This window comes from Meriones unguiculatus, chromosome 4, assembly GCF_030254825.1.
Source record: "Meriones unguiculatus strain TT.TT164.6M chromosome 4, Bangor_MerUng_6.1, whole genome shotgun sequence".
Taxonomy (NCBI): domain Eukaryota; kingdom Metazoa; phylum Chordata; class Mammalia; order Rodentia; family Muridae; genus Meriones; species Meriones unguiculatus.
The window spans coordinates 125,853,780-125,870,379 of record NC_083352.1 but is presented as its reverse complement, the minus strand read 5'-3'; the positions used below and the strand labels follow the sequence as shown (position 1 = coordinate 125,870,379).

At 52.9% G+C, this 16,600-nt stretch overlaps 1 protein-coding gene across 1 annotated transcript in view; it reads left to right on the top strand.

The window, feature by feature from the left end:
* Positions 1–12,374, top strand: part of Xkr7 (XK related 7) — a 28,507-nt gene extending 16,133 nt beyond the window's left edge. Inside the window, exons 2-3 of the mRNA XM_021639688.2 lie at positions 5,137–5,339; positions 6,446–12,374. Of these exons, the coding sequence (XP_021495363.1) occupies positions 5,137–5,339; positions 6,446–7,401 (1,159 nt within the window). The 3' untranslated portion in view covers positions 7,402–12,374. The remainder of the gene's footprint in view (positions 1–5,136; positions 5,340–6,445) is intronic.
* Positions 12,375–16,600: the final 4,226 nt, after the last annotated feature.

Sequence of the window (16,600 nt, the reverse complement as noted above, 5' to 3'; positions counted from 1 at the left end):
GTGTTCTGTCTTTGCACAGCCTGAGCCAGAGAAGCCCGGGACCTGGGAAGACCAGGAAGGACACACACAAGACTTGTCGGTTCATTCAACATTTGTCCCTGCCTTCTCCCTGTGCAAAAGCAGAGGTCGCTCTGGTGACCAATACAAACAGGGTCCCTGCCTCATGGAGCACTAGTGACGGAAAAGAGAGAAAATGTCTAGGAGCCGTGAATGGGACTCAGTTGGCAGGATGCTTGCATAGCGCACACAAAGCCCCGGGAATGATCCCCGTGCTTCACAAGCAGGGGGATGTGGTGTCTCTCACCTATGCTCCCAGCACCCAGGAGATGAAGGCTGGAGGATCAGAAAAAAAGATGGGATGGACTAGACTGATCCTTGGAGGCGGGAGGCACCAACGTGGGATGGGTGGCTTTTTCTAAGAATGTGTTAGGGAGCTGATGAGCCAGCCGCAGCAGGATCTGAGGAAGGTTGTTCCAGGCTGAGCACGCGACAAGTACGGAAGTCCTGAGTCTGGAGCAAGTCTGGCAGGGAACTCCTGATGCAGCTGGGGTGTGGAGAACAAGCAGACAGTGGTTTGAGATACAGTGAGAGAAACGGGCAAGCCAGATGGTTGGGAGCCGGCAAGCTGAGGGGAGAAGGTTGAGGTCTGTTTTGAATGTGAGAAGAGGCTGGTGCAAGGCTTCCAGAAAGGAAATGACCTGATCTGCTGGGCTTTAAGAATTCCCTGCTGGAGGGGGGTACTGGGAAGAGAGGAGGGAGGGGGCACCCTTGGGATGTAAAGTAAATATAAACTGGGAAAAAAAAAAATCCCTGCTGGTTGCTATGTGTAGAATGGACTGTAGGGGGCAGGAGTGGGTGGACAGAGACCCCGCTGGGAAGGCTGCTGTGGTTGTCCTGGCAAGAGATGACAGTGCCTCACCCAAGAAATGGATGGGAGTGGCCTGGATAGCAACTCCGGTTTTCTCGTCTTGAGATGGGGTGCTTTCTGTGGGTGTTACCAGCCCCACCCATGGTGACATCTGCTTCTTTCGACTTCCTTTCACACTGAGCAGGAGGTAGCGTGCAGTGGGAGTTCCTGGAGGAGGTTTGAGAGCAGTTGCTTAGCGGCCAGAAGGAGCCTGAGACCTCCACTCAGTACATGCTCCTCTTCTCTCCACCACCACTATGTGCACAAACCTCCACAGTTTGCAAATTACTGTTAGCTCTATCACTTGATGTTTACAATGGGGAGGGGGGGAAGTAAGGTTCAGGGAGGCAGAGACCCAAGGCTTCAAAGCAGAGTGCAGGGCAGGGCTGGGACACAAACCTACAAACCCATTATACAGCCATCTTGCCTTTGGGATCTTCGTTCTGGTGACTGTGGCACAGACAGGGTGACAGGTGCCTGCCCTGTCCCAGAGAAAGGGAAACTGAAGCCAGGGAAATGAGGTTCCATGTCCTGGTCAGTGTCCCTTTAAGACCCCAGTGGCTCAGCATCTATCAAGCATCAAATGTAAATTATATATAACCAGATGAAAGCCAAGTTGCAAATGACTAGCTGACATCATGTTGTGTTTTGCAGACATTTAATTAAACATGGATTAATTTCGATTCTGCAGTTCTTTCCCCGTGTTTTGAAGCCAATTGTCCCCACAAGCCTCCAACACTGTCATGAGCACAGGAGCACCCCACAGGCCCCTGGTAGAAAGTAGTTCTTGCTGGCTGGAAGGAGCAGCAACTGCCTTGGTTCCATCGTCAAGAGGACAAGAGTGAGGCCGTGCTCAAAAAGGCCTTTTGTCCCTGGGCTACAGTGTAGTTTCTGTGCTACCCTCAGACCCTCAAGCTCCACGGCAGAAGCCTCTTTCCCACCTCTCCCCATCCCAGTCCTGGACACTATGAGCCCTTTGTCTGTGGTTAGCTGGAAACTGGCAGAGGGAAGAGCAGGAGTGGGCGGGGAGGTAACAGGAGGCCTGCCAGGTGGTGACGATGCTGGCAGGGCTGGCACCTCCCTCAGCCTAACCTGGGCGGAAACAGATGGTCTTCTAGCCTCAGAGAAACTTCCAGGGTATTGCTTTTCCCCAGCTCCCCAGGCCCCTTCACGTTGGGCCAGCTGGCCTCTCCTTTCTCTTCGAAGTCAGAGCCACAGGCATGAGGAAGAAAGTGAGCTGGAGGGCTGGGGAGGTGGAGGCCCGGAATGAAGGTCTGTGTTCAGGGGCCTTACGGATGGCCATCCCAGGTCATTCTCTTCTGTTCTGCTGCACCACTGCCTCTGCTCAACCCTGTCAGCATGGAGGACCAGCCCCAGCCTCTGCATGGCATCCCTCCAAGCCAGCCCTCCGAGTGCACTTTCGAGGCTCCAAGCTGATCCTATCGCCACCAGTTCTGGGGTTCAGAATCCAAATGACGCCAGTCCAGATTCCTTTTTTTTTTTTTTTTCAGGGATGGAAACCAGAGCCTCGCATATACTAAGCATGCACTCCACTGCTGAGTATCATCCCGCCCTACCCGCCCCCTAGCCCTGCAGCCTGGAACTGGCTGCAGAATTTGATGAACTTTCTCAATATGATGAATTATAAAATTCTGGTCTTTCTGTGCCCCTGTCTCATTGGACCTGTCTAGGCCCGGCCCAACAAACCTCAGCTTATCTCCTGAAAGTGCATGGGCTCTCATCCTCTCTGCCCCTTGCATCTGCCTGTTCTTCTGAATGCCCTCCTCTATGTCCTCAAGTGTGTACAAGTGCGGGTGTGCATGCATTCGTGCGTGCGTGCGTGCGTGTGTGTGTGTGTGTGTGTGTGTGTATGTGTGTGTCAATTTTACTTATTTGTATTGTATGTGTATGGGTGTTTTGTCTGCAAGTATGTTTGTGCACCATGTGAATGCAGTGCCCACAGAAGAAAGCATTTGATCCCTGGAAAAGAAGGTACAGAGCTGCCGTGTGGATGCTTGGGATAGACCCCTGGTCCTCTGGAAGAGAAGCCACTTCTTAGAGCCAATGAGCTATCTCCCAAGCTTCCCCCACCCCCACACTAGTGGTTTTATTGTATTTTATTGCTCAATTGGTTTATTGATTTGTTTTTTGTTTTCCCAAGACCAAGTCTCTTTTTGTAGCCCAAACTGGTCCTCCTGACTCAACCTCCCAAGTGTTGGGATTACAGAGAACGCGTGCTTTAAAACCGAAATCAAAACCACGGCTTGGTGGTGCCTCAGGAGGGAGGTGGAGGCAGGAAGATCCAGCTTGAGCTAAGGCGTCTGAGGTCAGCCTGGGTCACATGACAATCTACCTTAAAATCCAACAAAATACTGGCATGGTGGCGCGTACCTGTAACACCAGCACTCTGAAGGTGGAGGCAGGAGGATTGGGACTTCAAAGTCATCTTGAGCTACTTAGTTCTATACCAGCCTGGACTACAAGCAATAATGTCAGGAAAGGAAGAAAAAGAGAGAAGAATGGGGGAGGGAGAGAAAAGCTATTTCTTGCAGAAAGCCTTCCCTGACTTCCCTCCCCCGACAAATAAGAAGAGTTTCCCATCTCTCCCGCATGGAAGCGTGAGACATGTACGGGCAAACCTCATACAGAGCTAGGCAGAAGCACACCAACTCTATGACTAAACGCTGCTGGCTGCAGGAATCCTATGTGTGAGTGGGGGTCGAGAGCAGGAGACCCAGAGAAACGGACGACATGGGGAGATAGCTTTTAACTCATCAGAGAAACAGTCCAGTCCTGGGCCACTCAGCAGCCAATGAAACAGTCCCTTTCCCCTCCCGGCTACCAGGTGGGGATGGGTCAGCAGCTTTAATTGGGGTCAAGAGTACCCCAAATTATATTTTCTCGGACACTTTTTGGGGAGAGAATCCCCCAAAAAGATGACTTAGAACGCCATCTCGGGGTGGGGGGACCCCTGTCATTATGATATGGAGGCCCTGTAGCACCACGGTGCCTTTCACACTCTGTCAGCACACCATGTGTAGAGTTGGTCCCCTGGTTCCAATGTCCTAGAAATGCCAGCACTTTCCGATCCCTCGTGCCTCAGTTTGAGATTCAGGCAATAGGTCACTGCCTCGGCGCTGGACACTCTCCATCTGTTTTCTGGGGAAGCCACTTCTAGAGAATTCCTCTGTGGGTTAGAGGAAGGGCTGACCTGTCATATTCATCAAAGATTTTCAGGGGCTGGGGAGAGACAGGCTCTGTGGTCACAGGGGGAAATTAGACTCAATTGCCATACCACGTGGGCACTGCTCTTTACCTTCCATCCTCTCTGCTGCCTGGGGAGAAGTGAGCCTGGACTCAACAGAGTGAATTAGAAGAAGAGTCGGGACCTGAACTCCAGCCTCGGATCCTTCCCTACCTGCTCCAAGGTTATCAGGGCTTGAATACAAGCTTGCAGCTAGCTATGTATTCATTCATCTGTGGACTGAGCACCTACTGTGTGGCGAGAGCTGAGCGTGCTGCATTTAGCAGGCGATGCAGTCGCTGAAGGAGATGTGAGCCTGGCCAGGAAGCTCTACCCGCGCAGTAGCAGAATGGGGTGGGGGTGGGAGGTAGGCTGAGGGGAGGTGGTCAGCAGAAGCCTGATATTTGAAACAAGAGTGAGACTTACCTAGGGACTGGAATGGAGTTAAGGAACTGGGAGGGGTGTTTTGGGTAAAAGGAACAGCAAGTGTAAAAGTCCAGTGGTGACACAGACCGCCATATGCCCTGAAACGTGTGGCCTGTCAGCAACTATTAAGTTTGTTGGGTGAGCAGCTTCCCTGAGGCCAGGGAGCAGTGAGCGGGTCAGGACTGTGGCCTGGCACCAGCTGTGGTCCACACAGGAGACCCATGGCCAAATCTCTTCAAGTTTCCAGTAAGAAGCGGTGTGGTCTGTGATTCGTACCTGGAATTGAGTTCTGATTCCGCTGTTGGCTAGCTGTGTATGACCTTGGGCAAAAGCTATGGTCTCTGGCTCCCAGTTCCTTCCTCTAAACTGGAGATGAGGATAGAACTAAGCTAAGAGCTAACGCGTGCGCTCAGCGCTCTGCACCACACCAGGAGAGACCAGCCCACTTTTCAGCCCCAGGGTAGGTCCTGGAGGTGGGAATCTTGCAAGCGGGACAGAGGCTGGGGTGGGGAAGCGCCAGCCCGCAGGAGCCTGGACCTGAGCACCACCTCCCCCGCAGGTACCTGCGTGCCCTGTACCTGGGGCTGCAGAGCCGCTGGCGCGGGGAGCGGCTGCGGCGACACTTCTACTGGCGGATGCTGTTCGAGAGCGCAGACGTGAGCATGCTGCGTCTGCTGGAGACCTTCCTGCGCAGCGCGCCCCAGCTGGTGCTGCAGCTCAGCCTGCTGCTTCACCGCGGCCAGGAGCCTGAACTGCTGACTGGTGAGCCCCACCCGCCACCCGCCACCCGCTGGCCCGCCGGGATACCCTGCGCCTCGCCCCCCCAAGGCAGGGCTGCGTGGCCAGGGGTTAGGGAACCACAAGCCCTCACCACCCTCTAGGCCTCTCCAGACCTCCCCTCCCGTCTGACTTGTCTTTTCCACTCTGCCACCGCGCCTAAGACACTCTGGGCTCCTCTCTTTCCCTTCCCTATTGCCAGGACAGACCATAGCTTGCCTCTCCCCTTCACTCCCTCCAACAAACTTTAGGCCCATGAGGGAGTCCTCCGCCCTCTCTGTTCTACAAACTGTTTGAGCCCCAGCCTGCATCCTGTGGAGACCCCTTGCTTTACAGACCTGCCCGGTTACCATCGGTTTCCAGGGAGTATGTCCACCTCTCCCTTCGCTGGGTGCCCTGGTCTCCTCCCTTGACCTGGCCATGCACACCCCCGCAGTGCTCCTTCTGACACACGCCAGTCCCAGGCAGTCCGTGTCCACAGAGAAGCCGCGTCACCTGTCTCTCAAGCAGTTCATGCTCTTCCCACCCATGCCCTGCCTAACTTCCCCTCCATGTCTCAAGGCTCCCTCACTAGCTCTCAGGGCCCCTGGGGACACCTTCTGTCCTGTCTCCGGCCCTGAACGCAAGGTCTCCTGGGGGATTCCCCCTCCCTAGTTCTGCTTAGCTTTCCTTGCCCCTCTATACCCAGACTCATATCTTCTAATGGTCTCCTAACTCTTTCATGACCTAACAATCCCTTCTTGACCTCCTCTTCTACTCCCAGAGTCCTGGACCCTAATTTCCCACCCTCCACCAAGACCTCTGAACCCCACCTACCTCATACTAGAATCCTAGACTTGATGCCAGTGGAGATCAAAATCACCCCAGTGTATTTCCCTTTAAGCTCCCATACCCACAGAGGCATCCAACCTCACTCCCCAACTCCACCCCCATCTCCTTGCCCTTGAACACCAGATCCTCCTCACACCTGATCCTCAGACCCTGACAGCTGCTCAGAACCCAGGTCCTGACCCAGAACCTCCTCCTCTCCAGACCCCAACCTGGACCCACCCCTAACCCAGCCCCACCCCACCCCTACCCTGTCTCCACAGCTCTCTCCATCTCCGCCTCCCTTGTGTCCCTGGCCTGGACGCTGGCATCCTACCAGAAGGTGCTGAGAGACTCAAGAGACGACAAGCGGCCCCTGTCCTACAAGGGCGCCGTGGTCCAAGTGCTATGGCACCTCTTCACCATTGCGGCCCGCACGCTGGCCTTCGCCCTCTTTGCCAGCGTGTACAAGCTCTACTTCGGCATCTTCATCGTAGCCCACTGGTGCGTCATGACCTTCTGGGTCATCCAGGGCGAGACAGACTTCTGCATGTCCAAGTGGGAGGAGATCATCTACAACATGGTGGTGGGCATCATCTACGTCTTCTGCTGGTTCAATGTCAAGGAGGGCCGCAGCCGCCGCAGGGTGGCCCTCTACTACTGCATCGTGCTGCTCGAGAACGCAGCGCTCACCGGCCTCTGGTACTCCAGCCGCGACTTCGCCACCGACTCCTTCTCACTCATCCTGGTCTGCGTGGTGGCCTCCAGCTTCGCCCTGGGCATATTCTTTATGTGTGTCTATTACTGTCTCCTCCACCCCAACGGCCCCATGCTGGGTCCCCAGGCACCTGGCTGCATCTTCCCTGAAGCCCCGGGACCCTGTGCCCCTCCAGCTGATGCCATCACAAGCCCGCCGAGGTCCCTGCCGAGGACTACAGGCACTGAGCGGGATGGGGCCTCAGTGGGAGGTGAGCGAGCCGGGACCCCCACACCGCCGGTCTTCCAGGTGCGGCCTGGCTTGCCTCCCACCCCAGTGGCTCGCCCCTCGCGGACAGAGGGGCCTGTCATTCGGATTGACCTGCCTCGGAAAAAGTACCCCGCGTGGGATGCTCATTTTATTGACCGGAGGCTCAGGAAGACCATCCTGGCGCTGGAGTATTCTTCACCTGCCACGCCCCGGTTGCAGTACCGGAGCATGGGCACCTCCCAGGAGCTGCTGGAGTATGAGACCACAGTGTAGGCACAGTCTGCCTCCCAAAAGAGACAGGCATGGCTGACCCCACATTGACCACAGTGTTGAGTCTGGATTTCAGGGCCACCAGGATAAGTGGAAGTAGATCTTTGGATCCAAGAGTGGTCTCTTAGGGGAAAGGGTGGCCCTGTGGAGGCCCCAGGCCTCATTTTTAGCCCTGTGGCCCATTCCCTAAGTTCCCCTGTACCAGGGCACAGGGCATCAATTGGTGCTACCCCCTCATGAACTGCCCCACTCTCATGGGGATGCCATGTTATGCTTGGCACAGGGGTCTTCACCCCTTCCCCTTTCATTCCACATCATCCCTGGTGGGCCTGCAAGAGAAAGGGCATGGCCTGGGGCCCAGAGTACCCCTCAGGGAGTGTGGGGGAAGGGCTGCCTTGTGGTGGGAGGGGATCTCTGAGAGAAGGATGGGGAAGGCTGTGGGGAGTATCAGATGAGTTGGGGGGGTCTCTGGACAGGGTTGGCACACTTCCTGTAGGAAGGGGGGCTGGACAGGAGAAGAATCAGAGGGGAGAGAATTTGGGGATCTGATTGTACACGTGTTGGAAGGATACAGAACCCAAAGGAGTGAGGGCTGACAGCAATATGAAGGGGCACAAGTGTGGGGTGAGGTGCCTCTGCTTGGGATGTGCACTTGGGAGGAGCCCTGTTATGGATGAGGTCTGGACCCCTCAGGTGAAAGGTTACAGGTGCTGTTTGTTCTAGATGTGCATCTGGGATGTTCCCTATAGGTGAGGCTCTCAAGCACATCAGGTAAAATGTCTGGGAAGCTACTCTGTCTAGCTCAACTATAGGTAAGGTCCAGCACCCTGACAGAGGACGTGATGGGGAAACATCTTAGTTCTAGAATCCTCTTGATAATGTGTCCTAGGGAGCTGCTGGTCTTTCTTAAGGATCAAGGACACTGGAGCCCTGGGGCTCTGATGTGGGCAGTTCTAGCTTCTGCCATGGGTGGTGAGGGAGTGAGGGAGAAGACATGGAAGCATGGACCACATGGGACATTCTAGAATGATGCTGTAGTTCTAGGCTGCCAGGCTTTATGGGAGTTCTAGGCCCTCTTCCACGTCCCCAGCCTTATTGTCTCTATAAGAAAATTGTCCTCGGGACCCTTGAGACATTTCTACTGTCAAGTGGTCCTCAGCTGGAAAAAAAAAAATAGCTCTGGGGATGTGACATAAATTTTGGCTCCCTGCCATCTTACTGCTGAGCTTCTCTGGGGCAGCACCTGGGAAACTAACTTGCTTTGCCTCACCTGTGACCCATTCCCACGGTCCAGACATCCTGGGTTGCACAAGGACCACTCATCCTGGGATGTGCCCTTGGCCTGGGACAGCAGGTCTTGACTGGCATGCAAGACGTGGACTGGGAGGTAGGCAGCAATGAGAAGTGGAAGATGAAGCTCTAGCAGGACCTAGAGTCCCCTGTCACTCCCCTATGCCAAGTGAGGTGAGCTCACTGGAAGGGGACAGCCAGGAACTGTAGGGGCAAGTGCAGAAGGGGCTGGAAGTGTGAACCCTAGACTATGCAAATAAGAATTGTTGAGCCCTCCATCCCCGGCTCAGCCTCTCTTGGAGTTACAGACAGAAAGTTGAGGCCAGAGTGGCAGCTACTCTCACAAGGTCCCATCAGTGCGGATGTGGCAGTGATTGATTTGCTGAGGATGGGGGGAGTGAGCCACACTCAGGGTGAGGCTGAGAGGGCACACTGCATGTGTGCACACGTGAGCACGCATCATCTCCGGGATACGAGCCACCGTGCCTGGCACCGTGAGTGGCTGCACCTGTTCTGTCAGCGCAGAACACTTTTTCCCTCCTTCTGCCTCCCCTATCCCCCCGCCCCCAAGAGGCCTCCAGAGTGACAGGTAGCTCCATCCTCACCCAGGCCTGCTCTGAGGGAGCCATCCATTCTCTTTTTCCCTCTACCCAGGACTAGCTTTGAAGACTAATGCCACGGCCAGCTCTGCACATGTCACAATCTGTAAGACAGAGCATTGAGGATGGGCCCGAAACCCAAGCAGCCTGTTTCTGCAGGGCTCATGGTGCCAGGAACTGTCACTCCATGGCTCTCTTCCCCTGTATGCTGCCGCACCCCTACGAGAGCTATACACTCATCCCACACATCCGTAAGGTGATATCTGGGCTACCCTTGACAAGTTATTTTATACTCCCGGCCCCCAAATGGCCCCATGGATGCTCCATTCTCCAGCAGCCTAGAAGGAAAGGTTCCAGATCCTTTGGCTGGTTGCTGTAGGAGGTCAGGGCAGGCCGGATGAGCAAAGCTAGGCATGGCTTGAGGCTGCTGGAAAGCTAAGGCCACGTTTTTCATCCTGTTCTCACAGAGCTTTTTCCAGGACCCAGCCTGCAAGATCTGAGCACCAGGGAAGGTCATGGTCAAAGGGCCTTCACCTTTCTTACTATGTAGACAGAGCTCATCTCCCCAAAGTATTACCCCCACCCCACCCCCAGCCCCAACCTTCCTGGCCTGAGGCCTCTCATTACTGGCCTATGTTTTTGCTTCACTAAGGCAGAAGAATCAGAGTGGGGGCAGGCCCTATCTTGTTGGAGCTGTTTTTTGGTTCCTTTCTGTGACACAATCTACCTCAGCTGGTCTCTTTCCCCTGTTACAACTGGACCCTAGTCCTCTGCTCCTGCTCCCAGACCATCAACCAAACCTGGCTTCTTAGTCCCTCCCTTGACTCCTTTAAGGTTCTTTCAGTGAGAGAGGGCTTTAGAACCACAACCTCAAAGGAAGGAGCACAGCAGGTCCCCGAAGTCACCTGTCCTTCATAGACATTCTAGAGAAGACACAGAGAGGGCCATACATTTGCCCAAGGTCATGTAGCAAGCAAATGGAACCACGGGGTTTCCCTGTGTATCAATAAAAGTTAAGTCTGTCTTAACTTCTTCAGGAGCAGCAGATAATAGGACATCTTGGGGACGGAAATACTAGGCAGGGCCTGGCCTGATATCTAACCCTGAGACCCTCCCTTCCAAACGTAGAACCCTCCTCCTACTCTGTGAGCTCCCACCCTCAAACCAACTCCAGCTGCTGGCTGTGCTCCTCAAACCCCCACAGTCACCTCACACCCCTGACTGTACCTCCACTCACCAACATACCATGTGCCTTGTAATGGTCACCCCAGCGCGGGCCTCCACCCTCCCCTGCAGGGACTGTCTAGAGATGTGGGCTTGATCTCTTCCTCCCATCCCCCTCAAATCTGCCTTACTCTCAGCCAGATCCTCCCTGCACCTTCGTCTCACCGAAGTGTATCACCTGAGAGCGGGGAGGAGGGCAAGGCAGAGAATGTGCAGACTTCCAGGGGAGAACCTAAAAGGCTTGGGGCAGTCATCCCTAAGCACTCCCCCAAAGACTAAGATTCTGCAGGCCCCTTCCTTGCAGCTTGCCTGGGTCTGGAGTCTAAAAAGGCCTGACAGTGGGAGGAAGGTTCTCTGGGGTCTGGGGCAGGGTGCATGAGCACAAATTCAGACACTGCCAGAAGGAAAGAGGGGTGAATAGAAGCAAAACTGTGGTAACAGGCAGAAGGAGGGGGTTCTGTGCCAACTGGGCAAAGAGGTGCGGGCTTTGGAAAGCAACCTACTGGCCACCAGTTTGAGGCTTCTACTGCATCTGCCCTCCAGGAAAGTCGGGAGCCTCTGGGGTTGGCTGGGTCCAACCCTAAATGTTTCTCTGGTTGTCTGGTGAACTCCAGGTCCCTGGCTGTTCCCCGGCCTGATAAAGGGTTGGCTGCTTGGGATCTGGAGTCATGTCCGGTTTGGGAGCTCCTGGTTCCGAGGGACTCTCTCCAAGTAGAGGAAGAGTCTAGGCACGGGTTTCTAACTGAATGCCAAGAGCCCTGATCCCATCCTCTGCTGCCCCACCACTCAGGCATCAGCCTCCTTCCCAGACTGAGCCAGGGTGAGGCTGCAGGGGTGTGGGGGAGGGGCTGAAATCTCTAGGCAAGTGCTCTGTGGTGTCAAAATGGAAGGACAAGGGTGAGTGCCAATTTTCACAGGGAGCATGGGGGAGGGGCCGGGTTCCCCTTTCATGTAGTCAAGGATACTTCTGAGGCCCTGGGCTTAGGGAGACAGGACACATGTCCCTTTCTGGTTGGGACACTGAGTTCTTGGTTGCTACTGGTAAATACAAGTAGAGGAAGAATCAAACAGGACTTTGCAGATGGGGCAAGGAAGATCCAGTCCAACAGGTCTGATTCCTGGAGGCAGAATCCACAGGAGTGTCCCATGCTCAGCCCCTTCCACTGTAACCTCACACCAAGGCCACCCCCTGCTCAGCATCTCTGGCCTTTATTCTATGCACAGCTCTCTGAGAGTCCCCAGGCCAGGCTGGATGGTGGGAGCTCAGGATACTGCAATAATTTCAGAGCAGAGAGGGCAGCCACAGAAGGGAGGAGGACATTCCTCTCCCCACCTTCACCCAAATGCCAGAATCCAGTCAGACCTAACAGGACTCTCTCCTTGCCCCTCTCCTGTCTGGTTTCCAAACATAAGAAGGGGTCTGAACATCCCCAGAGCCCTCAGGATTCCCAGAGGATTTTGTGGCTTTGAGAAGTTGTGTTGTTCCCCACCCCAAATAACACCTTAATAAATCATTAATTTCGCTAGCTTACATCAACAAGGTGAGTGGACTGCAGATGAATCGTAATGAAGGCTCATGTCAGCTTCCAGGACTCAAGTGTGAAGGACTTCTGAATTCCATATTGTATGGCTTAACACAGAATCCTCAAGAATACTCATGGATGCCAGGCCCTGCCTCTGCAGACCCTTGGGTGGGGCCTGGAACCCCCATATTGGGCGTTGGCGATTTAATTACCCAAGTTACTTCCTAGTTTACAGAGGGGCAGGCCCAGAGATGGAAGGCAGCCTGCCCGAGCTTACACAGCAAGCTGGTGGTAATCTGGGACTAGAGCCAAGGTCCCTTGGGAGGGGATCCCACCAGAACACCTTCACCTCTGATACCGCCACGAGTCCACAGGAACCACTAGCCATGCTTAAGGGCCCGATTGCCCTGTCAGCACAACTCCAGGTGATTCTTCCCCGGGTTCTCGTTCCCGTCCGTCGTCAGCCCAAATGTTTGCCCGCTTCTTAGCCTGTTCCTAGGCCCACTTCCTGGTATTTACTACATCTGTGCCATTCCCAGCCCCCGCAGCCCGACTTGCCCTTCTGAGCTTTCCCTGGGCAGGGGAGGGGCCGTGCTGGGGCTTCTGTACTGAGACTTTTGTACACCACAGACTTTTTGTATATTTTTAATTTTGCTGCGACATGAGATATTAAAAGTCATTTCAGTACATTCTGCTTGTGTCCTGTTTGGCTATTCTGGTTCCGGACCAGGGAAAGGGACAAGGAAGAAGAGCCACCTCCCACCAAGTCCCAGCGCACCCTTTAAAGGCACTTGAGTCGGAAAGAGCAATGCATTTTCCAGTCCTCCTGCTGATTGGATAGAACATCCAACAATCAGCCAACCAGAATCTCAGCCTGAACTTTTCTAGGGATTATCTCCAAGCCCATTGTACAGAGAAAGGGAAAAAAGAGGAGATGTACTTTTCCAAGGTTGTAGAATGAATTCTTACGAAACAAGACTCAGCCTGAAGTTCCCAGCTCAACTAAAATATGAATTGAGGGTTTATGAGGTGTGTACCAAGGAAAAATTTTATGAATAGTGGCCCACCCTCAAGAGCTAACCTTGGGAATCTTGGGTCTAAGAGATGCTTTCCCATACAGGTTTATAATTTCCCTGTGCTGGGGACTGGGTACAAGACATTTGCCTAGGGGACATGCTGACCTGCACCCAGGCCAGAACCTAGCATAACGCTTCCCAAACTCCAAAGAAAACCAGTTTTATCAGGGGCCCACACCACTTGATCTTAGCCAAAAGGTTTCGAAGCAATAGAGGGGTTTATTTCAAATCCAGGGCTTTGCGTTTCAAAAGGTCTCTTCCAGGCATGGTGGCACACCATGGAATCCCGTGGGATGTGGAAACAGAGGAATCAGATATTCAAGGCAGCATGGGCTACATGAGCTCTCGTCTCTAGAAGAAAAATTGGGAAATGCTGGGAAATTCTGGTGTGAGGGGGTCTGAAGACCTCACTGTGAGGACCGCTACCTTACATCCTCCTGCTAGCCTGATGATGGTTTCTTGGTGTGGAGCGTCTCATGGCTCCCTGGTGCCTTCAGAATAAAATCAACCTTTTTAGCTGATGCCTACTATTTGGAAACTGGATCCTAAACACCATTTGATCCATGTATTAGTGGGAACCAGCAGTTCAACAAATAAACAAAATAAAAAACCCTAATAATGCAACCTAGAAGGAGGAAGGATTTATTTTAGCTCACCATTTCCATGGCAGCTGGTTCCATTTGTGTCAGGGCCGACGTGTGCTGATGCAGAGCATCGTGGCCAGAAGTCTGTGGCAGAGGACCGTGTCTTGCCTCGTGCCAGACAAGAGGCAGAGAGAGACAAAAAGCCACTTTCCTCCTCTTCAGCATCTGCTCCACCTGAGCTTTTAGCCGCTGGACAGTGCCATCTGTATTCAGGGCAGTCCTTCCCCTCAGTTGCTATGCCACAGGAGCGGAGTTCACAGACAAATGCAGAAGTGTGCTCACAGTAGTTAGGAGTCTGGTGTTTTCTGCTCATTTGTGGTTGGACCTAAGCTAGCTGGAGGCGCCTTTAAGAATGTGCAATCAGATGTCATTTCCGGTGGAACCAAGTTCTGGCCCGTGAGATGTGAGCAGGAGAACTTAGCACTACTTTAGGGTATCCCTTTAAAGGAGGGATGGCAGTCTGCTCTAAGCTTAAGGTACTGGCTGAATTAGATGGAGAGGCATCTTGAGATGGGGAGGGGAACCAACAGTATGGAACAATGGCAGCAAGACAGGATGTGCTGGGTCCCCACACACAGCACTGTTAGACCCATCTAGACTGTGTGCCTTGACTGTTGAGGTCACTGCTATGCGGCTCTCAGTTATAGCCAAATGGACCCTGGCTTGTGTGTTGGGCCCACTGGCTCCTAAGGGAAGGGATGTTTTATTTTTTGTTTTTAAGTGTGAGAGTATTTCCCTGAATATATGTCTGTGTACCAAGTGTGTGCCGGTGCCTAGAGGCCAGAAGAGGGCATCATCAGACTTCTTGGAACTGGAGTTTCAGGTGGTTGTGAGCTTCACTCGTTGGAGCTGGGAAATGAACTTGGGTCCATCAAGTGTACTTAATGGCTGAGCTATCTCTCCAGAATAAAAGGCGCAAAAGGAGAGCCCTTGGTGTCACCTGACTGATGGGCTTCACATCTGTTACTCGGCAGTCATCTTGCCTGCTATATGGCTTGCTAGGGTGCTTATGACATGGTCCACAGACCATGAGAGAAAACCATTTTCTCACAGTTCTGGAGGCAAAAGTCCAAGGTGTCTTGAGCTGGTTTCTCCTGAGGCTCTTTTCCTCGGCTTGCAGATCCAGTGTCCCACTTCATCATCAGGTGACCTCCTCTCTGTGTACTGATGCCACTAGTGTCTTTCTGTATGTGCCACATCTCTTCCTTTTCTTATACAGGCTCTTATGACAATAAGATTTCAACTTAATTGATTCTTCTTAAATATATACATATACGTGTGTGTGTGTGTGTGTGTGTGTGTTGGGCATAGTGGCATAAATCTTTACTCTTGAACTGGTAGGCAGAGGCAGATGGATCTCTGAGTTTAAGGCCAGCCTGGTCTACAGAACAAGTTCTGGGACAACCAGGGATAAACTGAGAAACCCTGTCTTGAAAAACAAACCAAAACAATATTTGTTTGCTTATTTTTACAGTACTTCGAATAGAACCCAACCCCCTTGCAAGCAAGACAAATGCTTTAATGCTGAACTGCATTCCAGGCCAACTTAATTATTGCTTTAAGAGATATTTCTAAGGGCTGAGGCTGTGGCTCAATTGGTAGTGTGCTTGTCTAGCGTGCACAAAGGCCCTGGGTTCCATCCCCAGCCCTGCACAAAGTGTAATCCCTGCACTAGGAAGGTAGAGGCAAGCAGGAGGAGCAGAACTTCAAAGTCACCTTTGTTTTCATAGCGAGTTTGAGGTCAGCCTGGGCTACATAGAACTCTATCTTAAATAAATAAATAAAAGCTATATATCCAAATGCTGTTATATACCAGGGGTTGATGCTTCAATATGTATACAACTTATCTCAGGAAACAACAAAGCAGAAAAATGTAAGGACATTGATGCCATTGTTGAGCTGCTCAGCTCACCAGCCCTGAAAACGCTCAGTATCAGACTTCTGCTGAGCCACCTGTGGTCGGAATTGGCTGTTTCTTGCAGCCAGAAGCGGCACAGCTCAGAAGCACGCGTTTGCTCAAGCTGCTCCCTCTGCCTAGAGAGAGCTAGCCTACCCTCACCCTTCAAGGCTGAGCAGGAATGCCCTTCTCACACACGCTGCTTGCTGTACAGCAGAGTTCTTCTAGGTCAGGTACAGCTGTCACATTTCCTCTCTCTGCCTAGGACTGCCATTGGCAATAACCCTTTCTTCCGCTGGGTGCAGGGGTGGTCTTTATTATCCTCTCCACGGCAAGCCAGGCAGCTGATTTAGCTGGGGCCTGACTGCCATGCTGATGATGCTGACAGCAGGGACTTTGCTGGCTCCACTTATCTCATTTTTGATTCACCGGCTGATTTTAGTAATGTACGTTATCGTTATGTTTCTGTTCTGTTTTGTCCCGAGAACAGCTTTCTGAGGAAGGCGCCATTATTATCCTGCCTTTAACACATGAGGACTCCAGAGGCGCTGAGACGTGAAGTAAATTGCTCAAGGTCATTCATGATTGAACCTAGGTCATCTGTCTCCGGCTGAGTTACTGACACTAAGCCCTTGATCTGCTCTTGGCTCTGGGGTGGCTGCAGCAGGCAGCACAGAGGCCATTTTATCTTTCTCGTCATCTCCAAATCACTCCTTGTCCTAGGTGAGATTCCAAGCTGTGACATTCAGTCCTATTAGTTATTCTTGGAATAATACAAGCTCCAACTTTATAGTTGGGGGCTGGGGGCGCTGAGGCCCAGAGAAAGGAAAGAGCTTGTAAAGCCCGTTACTGAAGCACCAGGACCACCCTTCACAACCCGCTGTCACAGCTGGGGGGTGGGAATTCCAGACTGGCTCCAGGGGTCAAGTGGCAATTCTGATGCTCAGAA